We start from the raw sequence: 15,536 nt of genomic DNA on the forward strand, positions 1-15,536 counted from the left end.
AAAAACACACAGTGTTGCCCGCAGCAAACCGACGTAAAGTTTTGAACTTGTACAGGGTTATATTTTATTTTGCAACAGTTCTTTGTCAAAAAATAATGAATCGATCGAGGAAAGAGTTCGTAGTCTGGAGGGTTTCCGTACGAGTCAAAAAATTCTCCTGTGTTTTCGTCATTAAGGCATAACGCTAGCCAGTGCTCACCCGGCATGTGTCTCGGATGTGTGTTTACGATGAATAAAGCTGGAAACTTTCTCAGAGTACTTGTAGGTAGCTCGTCACTGGCCATCACGCCATGAAATATTTTATCTATTTCAGGACAACTTCTCATAACCTTTGTTAGTTCTCTGGTATCCATGAGTTACTGGTAATCGATGAGCACGTTTCTTCGATTGTTTATTTCTAGAATGCTGTCAAAACTGGCGTACACGATTAGGTTCACCGTGATCGGAAGTGGTTGACGAAATCTGAGTTCCAATCGCATATTGCCTGATTTTATTAATTACAAATGTTGCCCACAATCGTCATCGGGATTCAGGTTGAAAGCGAATAAAGTATATCCGTTCAGGTACTCTTCTCTGTTTATCGACAGTGCCTGATCTTTCAGCTGTTTTCCTGATGCTAAAATTAAAGAATGGAATTCACGGACCACGTTACCGGACTGAAAAACAGGCTGAAACGGCTTTGCAGGATATTGCGTACCATCTACGTACAGCGCGATAAACTCTGCATCGTAATGTTTAAAATTAAAAGGGTTTTTATTGTACGACCCGCTGAAGGCATTGTTGTCAACCATCCCAAAGATAATGGTTTTAGGTAAGGGACCGAGGAAAAGGTTCTCTTGTGAACAAATGCGGCTCCCTGCAGCTAGACTGAAGGTCTTCAAACAGACTCTTTCGATCAGATACTTGGCTGTGGCGGTGAGAAGTGCTTGTCCGTGACCGATTTTTACAGACGGTGAGACGGTTACTTTCTTCACAAAAAGAGAAGCGTTGAGTATTTTCAGATTGAAATTTGCATTTCCTTCCTTCATCAAACAGAATTCAGCTTTGCTGCGAACCATTTTAATCCTCAAATCGATCCCGTTCAGTAAAAGTTTATCCTGAAAAAATATATCCGAGTGAATGTGTCCAATCAGGTCGAAGGTGTTGCTTTCAGCACTGAAACTGGCCCTTTTTTTGAGGCCTTCGTTTTGTCCGTCCGGGTCTGTGGCGTCCATATGCCCCGCTGTGTCTTTGTAGAATAGCCCGGTGCAAAATTGTGTTTCCAGTGTATCTTTTCCATAGCTGATAAGACTTTCAAAGGTAGCACGGTATGGGTATGTACTGCTAGATTGAGAAATAAGACGATCCCCGAGCATGACATCCACTTGTGAAAAAAGTGAGGCTACGGGGTAGTTAACGACCCCAACCTTTGCATCGTTAGCTATATTGGAACCGTCGGGGTTCACGATTTTACAGGTCAGATGTAAAAAAGTGTTGTTCAAGTCGAGGTAATCCTCCCCGTTTCCAGCCACGTAGAACTCCAGGGGACCGTTGTCCGTAAGAGTGGAAAGTGGTGGTATTTCGACATAAGTGTACTTTTCGATACTCGTTTGGGTAAAAGGTAATGTGAAAATATCCAATTCTGTCTTGGTACACTCTGAGGATAGACTGTGTAAGAACGCCATGATGTTAGAAAATGTTCAGCCGATTTCTCTTGTGAGAGATGGAAGGGTGCCTGTTGCCTCTCTGCTCGGTCTTTTTCACACTGTTCTTGATTTTAGTAACCTTACGTCTTTTATTAGGAACCACATGTCGACGCCCTGGGAGCCTTTTAGATTTTTTACACGCAATCAACGCAACCCCCGATCCGTCTTGATTCTGAGCTTGTGTCTTGCTCATAATGTTGTTGAATACGTCACTTACGAACCCTTTAGCAGCTGTTTTTAAATGAGGCTTTGCAATAGCAAAACCCCTTTTGAGGAACGGAACCGCCATTCTAAAAAGACCCTTGAACAGTCCTCCTAGCCCGGACCTATACATGGTGGGGGCGCCTTGAAACCCAGGAAGACCATTTCCAGCCTGGTGGACATAATAATCCACGTAGGTCTGCGGATGAACGTAGCCCCTATCCATCATTTTACATACGGAACGAATGTTTAGCGGGTCTAAAGTGTAGTTTAGCAATAAATTTCCCGTAACTAAAAGGTATAGGCTTGTTCTGATCCGTTTTGACTTCGATTACTATATCGGTAATGTGGTTCTTGGTGAGAGGTACGTAATGCAACTTATCATAAGTAATTGTGACGACTTTGTTGTTTTCACCCGTTATATGTACGCATCTCAGTAACGGAGCAAAACTGTCACCAACTCGTTGATACTCGATAACGTCTGTATATACATACATCGTATAAAAGCCTGCGTGAATATCAGAGGGGTTAGGCGCTTCTGGTTCTCGGGCCGTTATCGGAACACCGGGGTTCATACCGAGCATATATGCTAATTTTCCATTAGCTTTGAACGCAAAATGTTTTTGGGATACGATGCGTATTTTATTTTTCATAGGGTTATAGAATAGCTCTATTCCGAGCTCCATTTTCTTTATGTTGTTGTTGATTTCACTAACCACTTCATCGATATTTTTATAATATCCTGGAGTGATATTAAAGTTACTGTTTTGTGTTCTCTTTCCATCCCTCTGAATAATATGACACATACTGTCTTCCTCCGTTAACGAGTACCAACTCTGGATATATTGAACCTCTGCGAGCGAGACTTCCCATATTCCGTTCAAATCGATTGGTTTGGCGAATTTAGTAGTGTAATGCGAGATCTTATTATTAGGGTAAATATCCAAAGACGCGTTGCTTGGAAGGGTCACAAAGAATCCACACTCTTCCATGGTTTAATGAGTATAGTTTTCAGTTTTGTTCACGGTGATCCTTTTGTTATGTTAACTACGTCTTCAACCGGAACCCACGAATTAAATTTATCGGGCCAACCCACCCATTTCACCAGGCAGATTTTTTTCTGGTTTCGGGTCTTTTCAGACAAGATTTTCTCAATTTTAAACGTCTTGTCCTTACCGATAATGATCTTTTGTAGCTCGGGTTCATAAAATGTTCCGTCAATTTTTTCACCATCATAGTCTTGTAATTTATACACTGGGGGTTCTCTCGGTATCCGTTCGGAGATTGTAAAATATTCATCCGTAAAGTTTTGCTCGTATCCTTTCTCAAACTGTCTTTTTAAACGAGAAATTCTAACGATATCACCAACTTTAAACTTGAAATTTAGTTTCTTTAATTTAGGTGTGAACAGTCCGTAGAGGGTTTTAAATACTCTGAAGGAATTGGATTTGTTGACCTCGGCAGGTTTCATTTTGATGCTGGAATGGTAATTGTGATTGTACGCTTGAATCAAATCCTGAACTATGTCGATGTATTTTCTCGTGTTAAAAGCGGTAAAATATCTCCACATCCTGGTCTTTAGCGTTCTGTTGAACCTTTCACACACCGATGCTTTTTGCCCTGTACCCGTAGCAAAGTGAATAATGTCATGTTTTTTCATTAATGTTTGAAAATTTTTGTTAAAAAACTCCTTCCCTTGATCAGTTTGTAGTTTTCTGGGGACCCTACCTTCATTTAGAATGGAATCAAAAGCTTTAGTTACTTCGATTCCGGTCTTGTTTCGTAACACACGTACCCAGGCATATTTGGATAAAATATCTATACACGTGATCATAAATTTCGCATTGTCGTTACTCTCTGACAAGTTGCTCATATCGACTAAATCAGCTTGCCATTGTTCATCGATGTTCTTCACAAAAACCTTGTTTCTTTTAAACTTTGTAGATACTGGTTTATGTAGACTGTATGCATCCTGCTCTGCTAACCAGTTTTTTATTTCAGTATCATTAGCTCTTTTACCTATTTTCTCAACAATAGCTCTTTGCAAACTCTCAACACCACCGTATGAACCAGGTTCTGACGGTGTATAATATATATTCTTCATCAATCGTTCAGTCATTTCGAGTGTCAAGGCAAGAATGATCAAACACCAGTGTAGATTAAGCATTTATCTCAGAACACGTGAGTAAGGTATTACATATTCAATCAAAGTAACATTTTCCATTCTAAACACACGCAGGTTTAGATACATGTTTAGTTTACATTCAAATGTTTCAGCAATACATATAAAAACTTGTTACACACCTATGTGTTAAGGACACACGCTATTTACGAATGTCTTCAGCATTTTTGTTTTAATCGGCTTCAGCCTTTTCTTGCAGTCAGAATAGACGTGGCTTGTTTTGAGGTTTCCCATGTATGCGACGGTTCAGCAGGTTCCAGAGATGAGCGAAAGTTCCAGTAATCTACGACGTCTTCGCACACTTGCTCGTTGAAAACGTCTTTGGTTTTCTCCTTGACCTCGTTCAGCACGGTTTTGATGTGAGGCTCGTCTCGCCATTCACACACGGTGGCTTCAGCGATGCCTTGAATTTTTTCCAGGGAAGGAGTGTGTTTGATTCCACACAGTTTCAGACCTCTTGCCAATGTGTATTTGAACCATGGTTTAAACAGTTTTTTCAGCAATCTGTAGGTGTTTAGGTGTGGATAGTACTCTTCAGGATCGAACAAACACGCGTGTTGGAGTTGACTCGGGTGATCGATCGCGCAGCCGTGACAGTTGTCCTTCAGATCTTGTTGGATAACTCTGTCCAGCAGTTCCCCCGTAACAGCACGTATGATGGTTAGCACAGCGTTGGTTATACACCCGTCGGCTTCATCGTTCGTTGTCAGATAGGTCAGATTTCTTTTTCCTAGGTTTTCACCGTCTTCAAAACCCGAACTGGTCACATCATCATCATCATCATCATCAGCAGCAGCAGCATACAGGGTTGCATCAGAGGTGTAGAAAACGGGGTTGATTTCACAAGACATATTGCTGGTTGACGTTCAGAATACTTTGACTCGATATGTAATCAGACTCATTTATATAGCGTGGGGGAGGAGTCTTGGGGGAGGTGGAGTTTCTGATCAAGAATAGTATATTGACGATCTCAGAATAAGACTTCTTCTAGCCTTACTTTTATTTGCATCATTTCTTTGTCTCTTCCAGTTTTTTGGAATAATTCATCGATTTGCCGGAAGTAGCGTTGCAGATCGTGCCAGCTGGTTCGGTCATACCTCACTTCACAATTCTCTTTGTTATCAGGGGCGTTGTCACCGGTTAATACAGCAGCACAGTGCAGTGAAACTTGGTTCTTGGAGAAATTTGTTGGTCTGATACAGTATTTGCATTGAAGAGACGTACTGTTCCATTTACGTCTGTACGCATCCGGGGAAAAGAAATCCATTCTAACAATGTAGTCAAAATCCTTGCACCATTTTCTGAACTTTTTCCAGTCACCTTTGTTAAAAGTTACGTTCTCTGTAGCACGGCTCCAGTGGATGTGTCCCGGGACCGAGAACTTGAAAAGCAAAACGGTTCCTTTTTCTGCATCGAAAAAAAAACCCGGCTGTACATCCGTTTGACATTACCCAATATTGAATCTTTTCATGTTCTAACATTTTTTCTATTCTTCCCAAAAAAGGGTGAGCTTTTTTCGGCGCGTTAGGACAAACATCAGCCATGTTGTAAGATCGCACACGTTGTTCTAAGTACAGAGTATTATAAAACCTAGAGGGATGCTCGACTTTTATAAGCAGGTTCGTATGCATGCATTTGTCTGTACGTGCACGTGTGTGTTTGTGTGTGTGTGTGTGATATTTTTGTTTGGATGTGGGATACACATGGCCGTACCATGTATGGTAACGTTTCTGTCACGAATGGATGTGAACCAGATTTAACATAACTATATATATTTTTATGACCTACCTCAGAGAGTTTCATATTCTATGTGAAAAGAAAGAACGTGTGTGCAACTTGTGTGTGGAAAACACATGGCCGCACCATGTATGGTAACGAATGGATGTGAACCAGATTTAACATAACTATATATATTTTTATGACCTACCACAGAATGTTAGAAGGACCATGTGTACAACGTGTGTGGGGCGGAAAACACATGGCCGTACCAGTTATGAGAACATATGTGTCTGGAATGCATGGGAACCAGATTTAACATAACTATACATATTTTTATGACCTACCACAGAGTGTTAGAAGGACCATGTGTGCAACGTGTGTGGGGCGGAAAACACATGGCCGTACCAGGTATGGTCACGATTTGGATGTGAACCAGATTTAACATAACTATATATATTTTTATGACCTACCACAGAGTGTTAGAAGGACCATGTGTGCAACGTGTGTCGGGCGGAAAACACATGGCCGTTCCAGGTATGGTCACGAATGGATGTGAACCAGATTTAACATAACTATTAATATTTTTATGACCTACCACAGAGTGTTAGAAGGACCATGTGTGCAACGTGTGTGGGGCGGAAAACACATGGCCGCACCATGTATGGTAACGAATGGATGTGATACAGATTTAACATAACTATTAATATTTTTATGATCATGACCTTTGATCTAGATATAGAGAGTTAGAATGTGTATCTTTTTGACCTTTGACCTATACCTGTCAAAACTACAGTTACAATATATACCAACTATTTCTCTCTCGTGCCTTGCGCAGACCAACTAATCAATAATGAGAGTCGTTGACAATGATTTTCATAATCGATTATATCGATTAGTTTTTGCAGCTCTATTTAAATGTGAAAGTGCAATAAAAATGTTGTCCCTAAAAATCAATTAATAATTGTGATAAATAATTGTGATCTCAATATTGATCAAAATAATCATGCTTATCATTTTGGCCATAACCGTACACCCCTAGCTGAAAGAATGTGGTGTTCTCTCTTAACCCATTTGTTAAGGTTTGTCAAGTCCACACATATACAGATCTTTCCATTTGGCTTGGGGACAACACCCATCCATGAACACCATCCTGTAGGACTGCTCACTTTTGAAATCACCCCCTATTGTCTCCATTCAGTCTAGCTCCTATTTCACTTTTGCTCTTAGAGGTATGGGAACATGGCAGGCTGTTAATAGGGCATATGTTGCCTCGTTCTGCAGTTTGATGTGATATGGCTCTTGCAGCAAACATAGGCCTGTGATTCAATGTGGTGAGCAAGGTTTAGGGCCTCTATCGCTGGTAATCCCAGGAGTGTATTCATGAGCTTATTAACAACATATACATTTTGGGTGCAGCTGTGTCCCTTTGCACTCAACACACACTGAAAGGATGTTGCGCCCATGGCCCATACAATACCTTTGGAGGCGTCTTTAACTCACCAAATTTGTTTGCATTGAAAATGTTCTCTGGAACAGCAGTCATGGCAACCCCAGTGTCCTGTTTGAAGTTGACGGGAGACCCATTCACTGTAACCGTCTCTGTTAATTCTGTAACCTCAACTGTAGACACTTGTCTGAGAAAAGCATAGTCCTCTTCAGAATATTCAATTCCCTGCTGCAAGACCTTTTTTGCATTTCCGGCATAGGCATCACCACGCATTCTTTGGGGTGTTCGTGTCCCCCCCAATGTTGAGGAAATACCAATCTGTCCCCCCAATGTTGAGGAAATACCAATCTGTCCCCCCAATATACATTACAAAATATTTTCTATATGTCCCCCTTTAATGAACCCTGCCAATGGATCTTTCTTTTCTTCATCTATTCTATTTATGTCTATTCCTTTTTAATATTAGTTAGTTAGTTAAGGAAAATAGGTGTGCGCCCCCCCCAATTGTACATTTGGTTGCGCCCATACTCAACGCAAGTTTGTTGATATATTTTAGCAGCTCAGTCTGTAAGAAATGGAGACAGCAGCCAAGCGTAGAAAAGTGCAGCAGAACATACAAGATTTTTTTGAGACAGTAAGTAACTAGATACCTAAATAGTAGGTAACCCTTGCTTAGTATAGAAGGCATCATACCATGGCCTGGTTTGTTCTTAAGAACGTCAATAAACTTTTGACATTTGCACACCCACAAAGAAGGCTAGGCTAATGCCAGTTCCAGTTTTTGACCATTAACGTTACATTCACTTGCAAATCCTCCTGCCGAGTTCACTGTGAACCCTCACGTTGTGACAGACTGTTATAAATGCGATTGAAAGTGAGGAAAGTTGCACAGCATTTCGTTCCTTTACACTACATTTGGGCTAAGGACAACTAAGTGATTTTACAAATATGAGGCTCAGCATAATGCTGAGATGTGCTAGCTTGGCAACGAGAGATATGGAACTAACGTCTGAGTTGTGGCCATATTGTAGTTATCCATTCAGAACTAGTTATGGCAGTTTGTCTTTAGAATTAAGAAAAGAAAACTCCAGTACCCTTTACATAGCTAACGTTTCAGGTTACCACTATATATTGTTGTACACTTTGTACACTTATTACATAGCAAGCTAAACAGCATGATGACATTAACATAATAAATGACACCAGGTACACAAACAAAAATATTCAGTTGATCAAATTAAAATGATCATCTAAGTCAGTCATTGCTCTTCTGGGAAAATATTGGTACCTGGTCACAATGCAGACAGCACAGCATTGCTTGGAAGCATCCGTGGGGAAATTGTATTTACAACATATATAGTGTTGAATTTAGCTTCATAGGTAGCCATCCTTTCTGAGTTTGTTTAAAAGTCGTGATTGCATGTTTAAATGTTAGCGTGTGTGGTTTGCCTGCACACATCTTAGCTCGACTCTACTTGGTATGGTAGGTTTCATGGTAGGTTATGGAGCAGAGAATACATCTTCCCACAGGACGTCCACAGCACCCCCACAATTTCCCCATGCTGTGGGAGCTTCTATCACTCAGAAATCACGTGAATTCAAACGGTAACAGTAATCCTAAAACTATGTTCTAAATATGCGAATTTTCAGTATCAAACATTGGAAGGGGGGGCTTGGACCCCCCAATGTCCATACCATGGTTATGCCCTTGATTTCCAGCACTTTGCATCTTTTCCTGGACAGTCTTTCCAAGAATGTTACCCCCGCAACTGCCACAGTCTTTTTGTGTTGGCTTTTGTTTCCCATCACTGTTTTTGTCTGTTTTGTTGATTGTCATTTTTACTCTGCTTGTGTTTAAGCTATGATTAGCCATTGCTTCTGCCCGGTGCAACACTACTTGAAGTTTCTTAACTATTTCATTTTGCCATACTTCCTGTATTGCTTTGGCTAATGCCAGATCAGGGTCTAGTTGCAGACGTTCATATAGTCCCCAATCTGTAACCCCTACAATTATTAGATCTCTGATAAACTCCTCTTTCAGTGTGCCACAATTGCAGGATTCAGCCAGTTTGTGTATCGCTGTTATAAAAGTCTCTGCGTTTTCTTCGTCTTCCTGGCATCGGCGGTTAAACTGGGCACGTTCAAATATGACATTATGTTTGCCGACCAATGTTTTCGAGATGCTTCTACAAAGCTGTCATAATTCTTTCTGTCCGACTCACCCAACGGTAGTAGCGCAAGGATCTGCTTCTGAGTCATCTGTTTCGTCCCCCATAAAGAGTAAGGAGTTGATTTCGTATTTCTCCGGCTTTGTACTCAGGCCGAATGGCCTGATGAAAGCATTCAAAATTGGTCAAAGGGCTCTAGATGTGATATTAGCACTGCTGCAACAGCCATATTATTTTGTAATCCGCACAGCTTCTGCAAGTTTCGCGCACAATTCTTTCAGTTTTCAAACTCCAGTTTTCGGCGCTCTAACCGGTCTACTATCACGTTTTTCAATTCTAACGCAAATGTGGTCTGTTTCGACCTACAATATGGGCCATTTCTGACACCATGTATCATCAGTAAAGTTATCACATCAAAAAGACCCAGAACATGTGTGCATCTCACAGGATAACTGTTTATTTTCCTTCCCTTTCTCTCTCTCTCTCCGCCCCTCCTCTTACTCCACTACTGTTCATGCATTATGGGTATTGTGGTCCCTGCCATTGTCCACCACTGTTTTCACTGACCTTATTACTTTACAGAAACAGCTCAACCATTCACGTCTAAATATGTTTGTTTGCATCTAATAAGTGTTGTACTGTCAACGTCTTAATCTAAGCTTCATCACAAGCATTTTTTTTTTCCAGTGTACCCAGCGTAACTGTGCAAATGACAAATAAATGACTCTTAACCCCTGATCAAGATATAAGTCCAGTAGTGCAGGCTGTTGGTGGAAATGTAATGGTCAGTAGTTCAGATGCACTGTGCCATTGATACATCCTTTAATGGTCATCAGGAGCTTTAATGTGCATCAGGAAATTATTGTCCACACTAAATTCCATTCATAGCTACATTTTAGCTACACATAGAAGGACAGTTACAAGATAACACATGATGTAACAAGGCATTTAAGGAATCCAGTTTACATTATATCAGTGACATGCCCATTTCCTGGATCACTGTGCTGCCATTCAATTTGTAGAAATGCAAGGATTCCTGCATGCTACAAACATTCCTTTGTTTGCTCATTTGGGTCTCAGCTGTTTGCACACATTAACACAAACAGCAGCCTCCAAGAGTTTTATGTTGCTTTGTGATTCACATTTGAGTAAACTGTGTCATATTCAAAAGTGAACAGTTAAATTACCTGATACTGCTGGTTCTGAATGAGGCTGTCAGCATGTCGTTCCTGCAAAAAAGAACAATATTATTACAACCCAACAGTGTTCATTAGCATTGTGACCTGACAGTTCAATTGCATTCAGTAATCAGCACACAGCTGTGCTGTTCTGTTGTGCTTTGCTGTGATAGGCTAGTGATAATGATAATGCATGGATGCAACTAAAGAGTTAAATGTGTTGATCTTTAAATGCTATTAGAATTATATGGGATTTATGTGTAGTTGCTATTCAGTTATATCATATTTAAGCTGGTTTACATTTATCCATCTGGCAGTATGCCTTCTCTCTACATTACTTGAAACTGAGGCAGAATTCAGTGCATATAGTGCCTTGCATCAAGAGCCTTGCTAAAGGGTCTAACAGTGGCTCTCTGGAGACCTCACTACATGACAGAGGGATATTTGGACCAGGCCTGGGATTTGAAACCACAACATTTACCCACTAGCACATAACCATAACCACTAAACAGTCACTGTACCACAAACATCATTAAGTGAAAGAGGGGGGGATCTTTTTTCTGTACATTTTTAAAGCACCTCTAACCTTCTCATTCTTCCAAATATAAATTTTAGCTGCCTTACATAACTTATTATTTGATTCCAAAAAACTGTACACTGTGTGTGGGCATCTGTGGGTGAGTAAGTTTACAGGGGAGGAGCATAAAATATATTCAGAAAAGGAAAATTGGGCAGAGAATTCAGATGCTGATGGAAGACATCATATTAGAGGCACTGGCACTGTTAAAACATGGTTGCCTAGAAACTGCCTCTGGCTTGCAGTGACTCAAGGCTGGACAGCCAGACATTTTTTAAGCATTTGTTCATCTAGATCACTGTTCTAAAACAAACATGAGAAAGGTTCCTCAGCGTGTAGTGTAGGAAAAATGCTAATTGCATGCTTTAACTGCAGAGTAATACATCACATTTAAATGGATGTCATTTGACCCCTTCTTGCTTCTGCAGATTGCATAAGTAAGGTGTGTGGACACAATTCACTCGTTTGCTTGTAAAATAGGCATTCCTTTGAGTGCAGCACTACAAAAAGCTGCTGTCTTTAATTTATTATGCAACACAATATAGGTTCATTACCTTCCTATGGCTAAATGCACATTTCATGCCTTTTAAAACCACAAAATTTCTGTGCTGCACAGGTTATGCAACATTCATCTGTAATATCTATGGTTGGTAAAGTCTGTCTCAAAATGTATATGAACTATGCATGTTTATACTTTTTGATATCAAGTCTTGATTTGGCTATGACATGTCAATTATTTATTGTGACAAAAATGTATTTATTTATTTATTTCATGTTTTGCATAGCACCTACCTCCTGATTTCCTCTCATGCTGTCACTGGCATGAATCTCATTACAGGTATTTGTGCTGACAATTTTCTACTGCTTGATACTGTTATCACTGGTGCTTTAGGTCACTGAGTCCCTTGCATTTCTCATCCTTCTCACTTATCAAACACAGAATTCACAGTTCTTTCAACTAAAATATTGTATGTCTGTGAAAGAAAAACCACCTCATTAATCTTATGTGGTAGAGTTTGCACTATAATTTAAACTCTACTTATGCCTTACAAACAAAAATACTCTGATTATAAGGACAGTGGTGAATTCCCGTGATAAATAAAATGGTCTGCATCTGACAGTCACAAACTCCACCAGCGATGAACAGTAACTAGAAACTGGCATGAGTTCTTGCACCATTCCATTTTGATGTAAGCACGGTTCCTTGGTGTTCACCTGATGGAGAAGCTAACCTGGTCCCTCAACACCAGCTCTATAGCCAAGAAAGCCCAGCAGCATCTCCACATTCTGCAAAGGCTGAAAAAGCTCATCTACCACCCCTCATCCTCTCCACATTCTACAGAGGAACTATTGAGAGCATACTGAGCAGCTGCATCACTGCCTGGTTCGGAAATTGCACCTTATCATATCACAAGAGCCTGTAGCGTATAGTGAGGACAGCTGAGAAGATCACTGAGGTCTCTCTTCCCTCCACCACAGACATTTACACCACATGCTGCATCCACAAAGCCACCAGCATGTGGATGACCCCTCACACAAACCTCACCCTCCTGCCATCTGGAAAACAGTACAGAAGCATTCCCTAAATTCAACTGAAAAAGCAACTTGTAATGCTTTCTCCAATTTCAGAATTATTAAACCCCCTGAATAGAATCCCTTACAAGAGCACAAATATGCAAAACAAGTGTTGTCTCAAGCACACCTGATGTAACTAATCAAGGGCTTCATTACTTGCACCAGGTGTGCTTGAGATAACCTGGATGGGACAGAAAAGGAAGCCATCAATGGCTGCAACCAGATTTCTGAGATGGCAGGTTGTAAAAAACCCTCAAGTGACTGCATTTCATTATAAGTTGCATTTTCACTCGAATTTGGGGAAATCACTTGAAGCATTTGTTGTGTTGAACTATTTCAATTGCTTTTGTTTGATTTGTTCATTGCAAATAGCTGAAAGTCTGTAAATTTTGACAATAAACTGATTTGCAATGGGGGTTGAATAATTTTGATTGAAACTGTAAGTGCCATTTTTGTTACTCCTCCTCCAAATTTGGCTCAAATCATCTTGAGACCTGTCTAAACTTACAGAAGTGGTCGGGGGGAGGCCCAGATTGATGAGAAAAGATATAAATACCTTAGATGTTTTTAAATTGCAAGAAGAAAAATTTTCAGGTCAGAGCAAAAGCAAGTACAAGCACAGGTCAAAGTAACAACAGATCTGGCCTTGAGGTCCACTATAGTGCAGAGTTTAGCTCCTACCATAATCAAATACACCTGAACAAAGGTCTTCAGAATTACTAGAAAATTGTGGGCAGGTAAGTTTGGAGCAAAACTCTGCAAATTTGAAGAACCCTGTGATAGATAATGTTTCACTGTTGCCAATATCAAATGTACTAATATTTTAGTCCTCATTGACAAGCATAAACTATTGTATCTCAATCATAAACATAATTGTTTATGATTTCTCCAAACAGAATTCTCATTTAACGAAAAAGTTTTATTTTAATCTTATCCATCCACAAAACATTTTTTCAATAGCCTTCTGGCCTTGTCTGTGTGATCATTAGCAAATACAGACAGTCAGCAATGTTCTTTTTGAGAATAAAGACTTTCCCCTTACAACCCTGCCATGCACACCATTATTGTTCAGTGTTCTCTTGATGGTGGGCTCATGAACATTGACATTAGCCAATGTGAGAGGACTTTTCTTGCTTAAAAGTTACCCTTGGTTCCTTTGTAACCTTGTGGAGTATTACACATCTTGCTTCTGGAATGATCTTTGTTGGTCGACCACTACTGGGGAGGGTAACAATAGTCTTGATTTTCATAAACTTGTACACAATCAGTCTAACCGTGGATTGGTGGAGTCCAAACTCTTTAGAGATGGTTTTGTGACCTTTTCCAGCCTGATGAGCATCAACAACTCTTTTTCTGAATTCCTCAGAAATCATCTTCGTTCATGTCATGACGCACTTCAACATACATGCGTTGTGAATATCAGACTTTGATAGATCCCTGTTCTTTAAATGAAACCGGGTGCTCACACCCTGATCGTCATCCCATTGATTGACGATACCTGACTCTAATTTCACCTTCAAATGAACTACTAATCTTAGAGGTTCACATACTTTTGCCACTCACAGATATGTATAATATTTTTTGTCTCATTTGTTTAATTTGGTTCTTGTTGTCTACTTTTAGGACTTGTGTAAAAATCTGATGTTTTAGGACAAATATGTGTCACGATTTGGGAGCAGAGACGGATGCAAGTGCAGATTTTCATGAATACCAAAACAAAAATACAAAACAAGGACTATGAACAGGAAGCAAAACACTAAGGCAAGAATAAAACATTAACAAAGACCATGAAAACAAAGACCGAAACGACAGCAACGAAAGACAAATGCAAGACTAGGAATGAAGTGCAAACTGTGGCTATATACACATAGGTGCTCGTTAAGTGAATGAAAATCAGGTGCAGGTGGCCATGTGATGATGCTGTGTGGTGCAGTGGCTGCTGGGAACTGTAGTAAAGAGTCCCTTCTGGGATATCCATGACAGAACACCCCCTTCCTCTTTAACGCGCGTACTAAGTCTGGGAAGGGGTCCGGGATACCAAGAACAGAGGTCCCCAAGTGTTCCAAAGTTCCCTTGAATGTCATCTCTCACAGGACCATAAAGAGGACACTTGGCATGTTCTCTGGGGTATGGACATGGGACAGTCTCTTCCATACCACAGAGAGATGACACAATATCTCCAGCCTGGCTTGGGCATGGAGTGATAGCGAACACCCAGCCAGCAGGGGGAACGAAGCGACGTTAACCACGGAACTAGAGTGGGAAGCGACGCTCTCTGCGAGGCCAGAGGGGGGGCTAGCGACGATCTCCGCGAGGCCAGAGGGGGGGCTAGCGACGATTTCCGCGAGGCCAGAGGGGGGGCTAGCGATGATCTCCGCGAGGCCAGAGGGGGGCTAGCGACGATCTCCGCGAGGCCAGAGGGGGGGCTAGCGACGATCTCCGCGAGGCCAGAGGGGGGGCTAGCGACGCTCTCCGCGAGGCCAGAGGGGGGCTAGCGACGTTCTCCGCGATGCCAGAGGGGGGCTAGCGACGCTCTCCGCGAGGCCAGAGGGGGGCTAGCGACGCTCTCCGCGAGGCCAGAGGGGGGCTAGCGACGCTCTTCGCGAGGCCAGAGGGGGGCTAGCGACACTCTCCGCGAGGCCAGAGGGAGGACCAATGTCTTCCATGGAGCAGGAAAGGGGAGAAACATACAGTGCAAGGCAAATAAAAGGAGCCACACTTTAGGCAGAGCATGGAGGCAGAGCGACGTCCTCAGCCAAGCAGGAAGGCGGAGCGACGTCCGAAGCGGTGCCTGGTGTAGTGAT

General features: G+C 41.4%; 1 protein-coding gene across 1 annotated transcript in view; it reads right to left on the reverse strand.

Annotated features, from left to right (window-relative positions):
• trpc5a (transient receptor potential cation channel, subfamily C, member 5a) overlaps nt 1-15,536 on the reverse strand; it is a 127,569-nt gene that overhangs the window by 30,739 nt on the left and 81,294 nt on the right. The window contains exon 9 of the mRNA XM_053687897.1: nt 10,590-10,631. Coding sequence (XP_053543872.1) covers nt 10,590-10,631 — 42 coding nt within the window. The remainder of the gene's footprint in view (nt 1-10,589; nt 10,632-15,536) is intronic.

This window comes from Ictalurus punctatus, chromosome 18 (assembly GCF_001660625.3).
Source record: "Ictalurus punctatus breed USDA103 chromosome 18, Coco_2.0, whole genome shotgun sequence".
In the NCBI taxonomy this organism is placed as follows: Eukaryota; Metazoa; Chordata; class Actinopteri; order Siluriformes; family Ictaluridae; genus Ictalurus; species Ictalurus punctatus.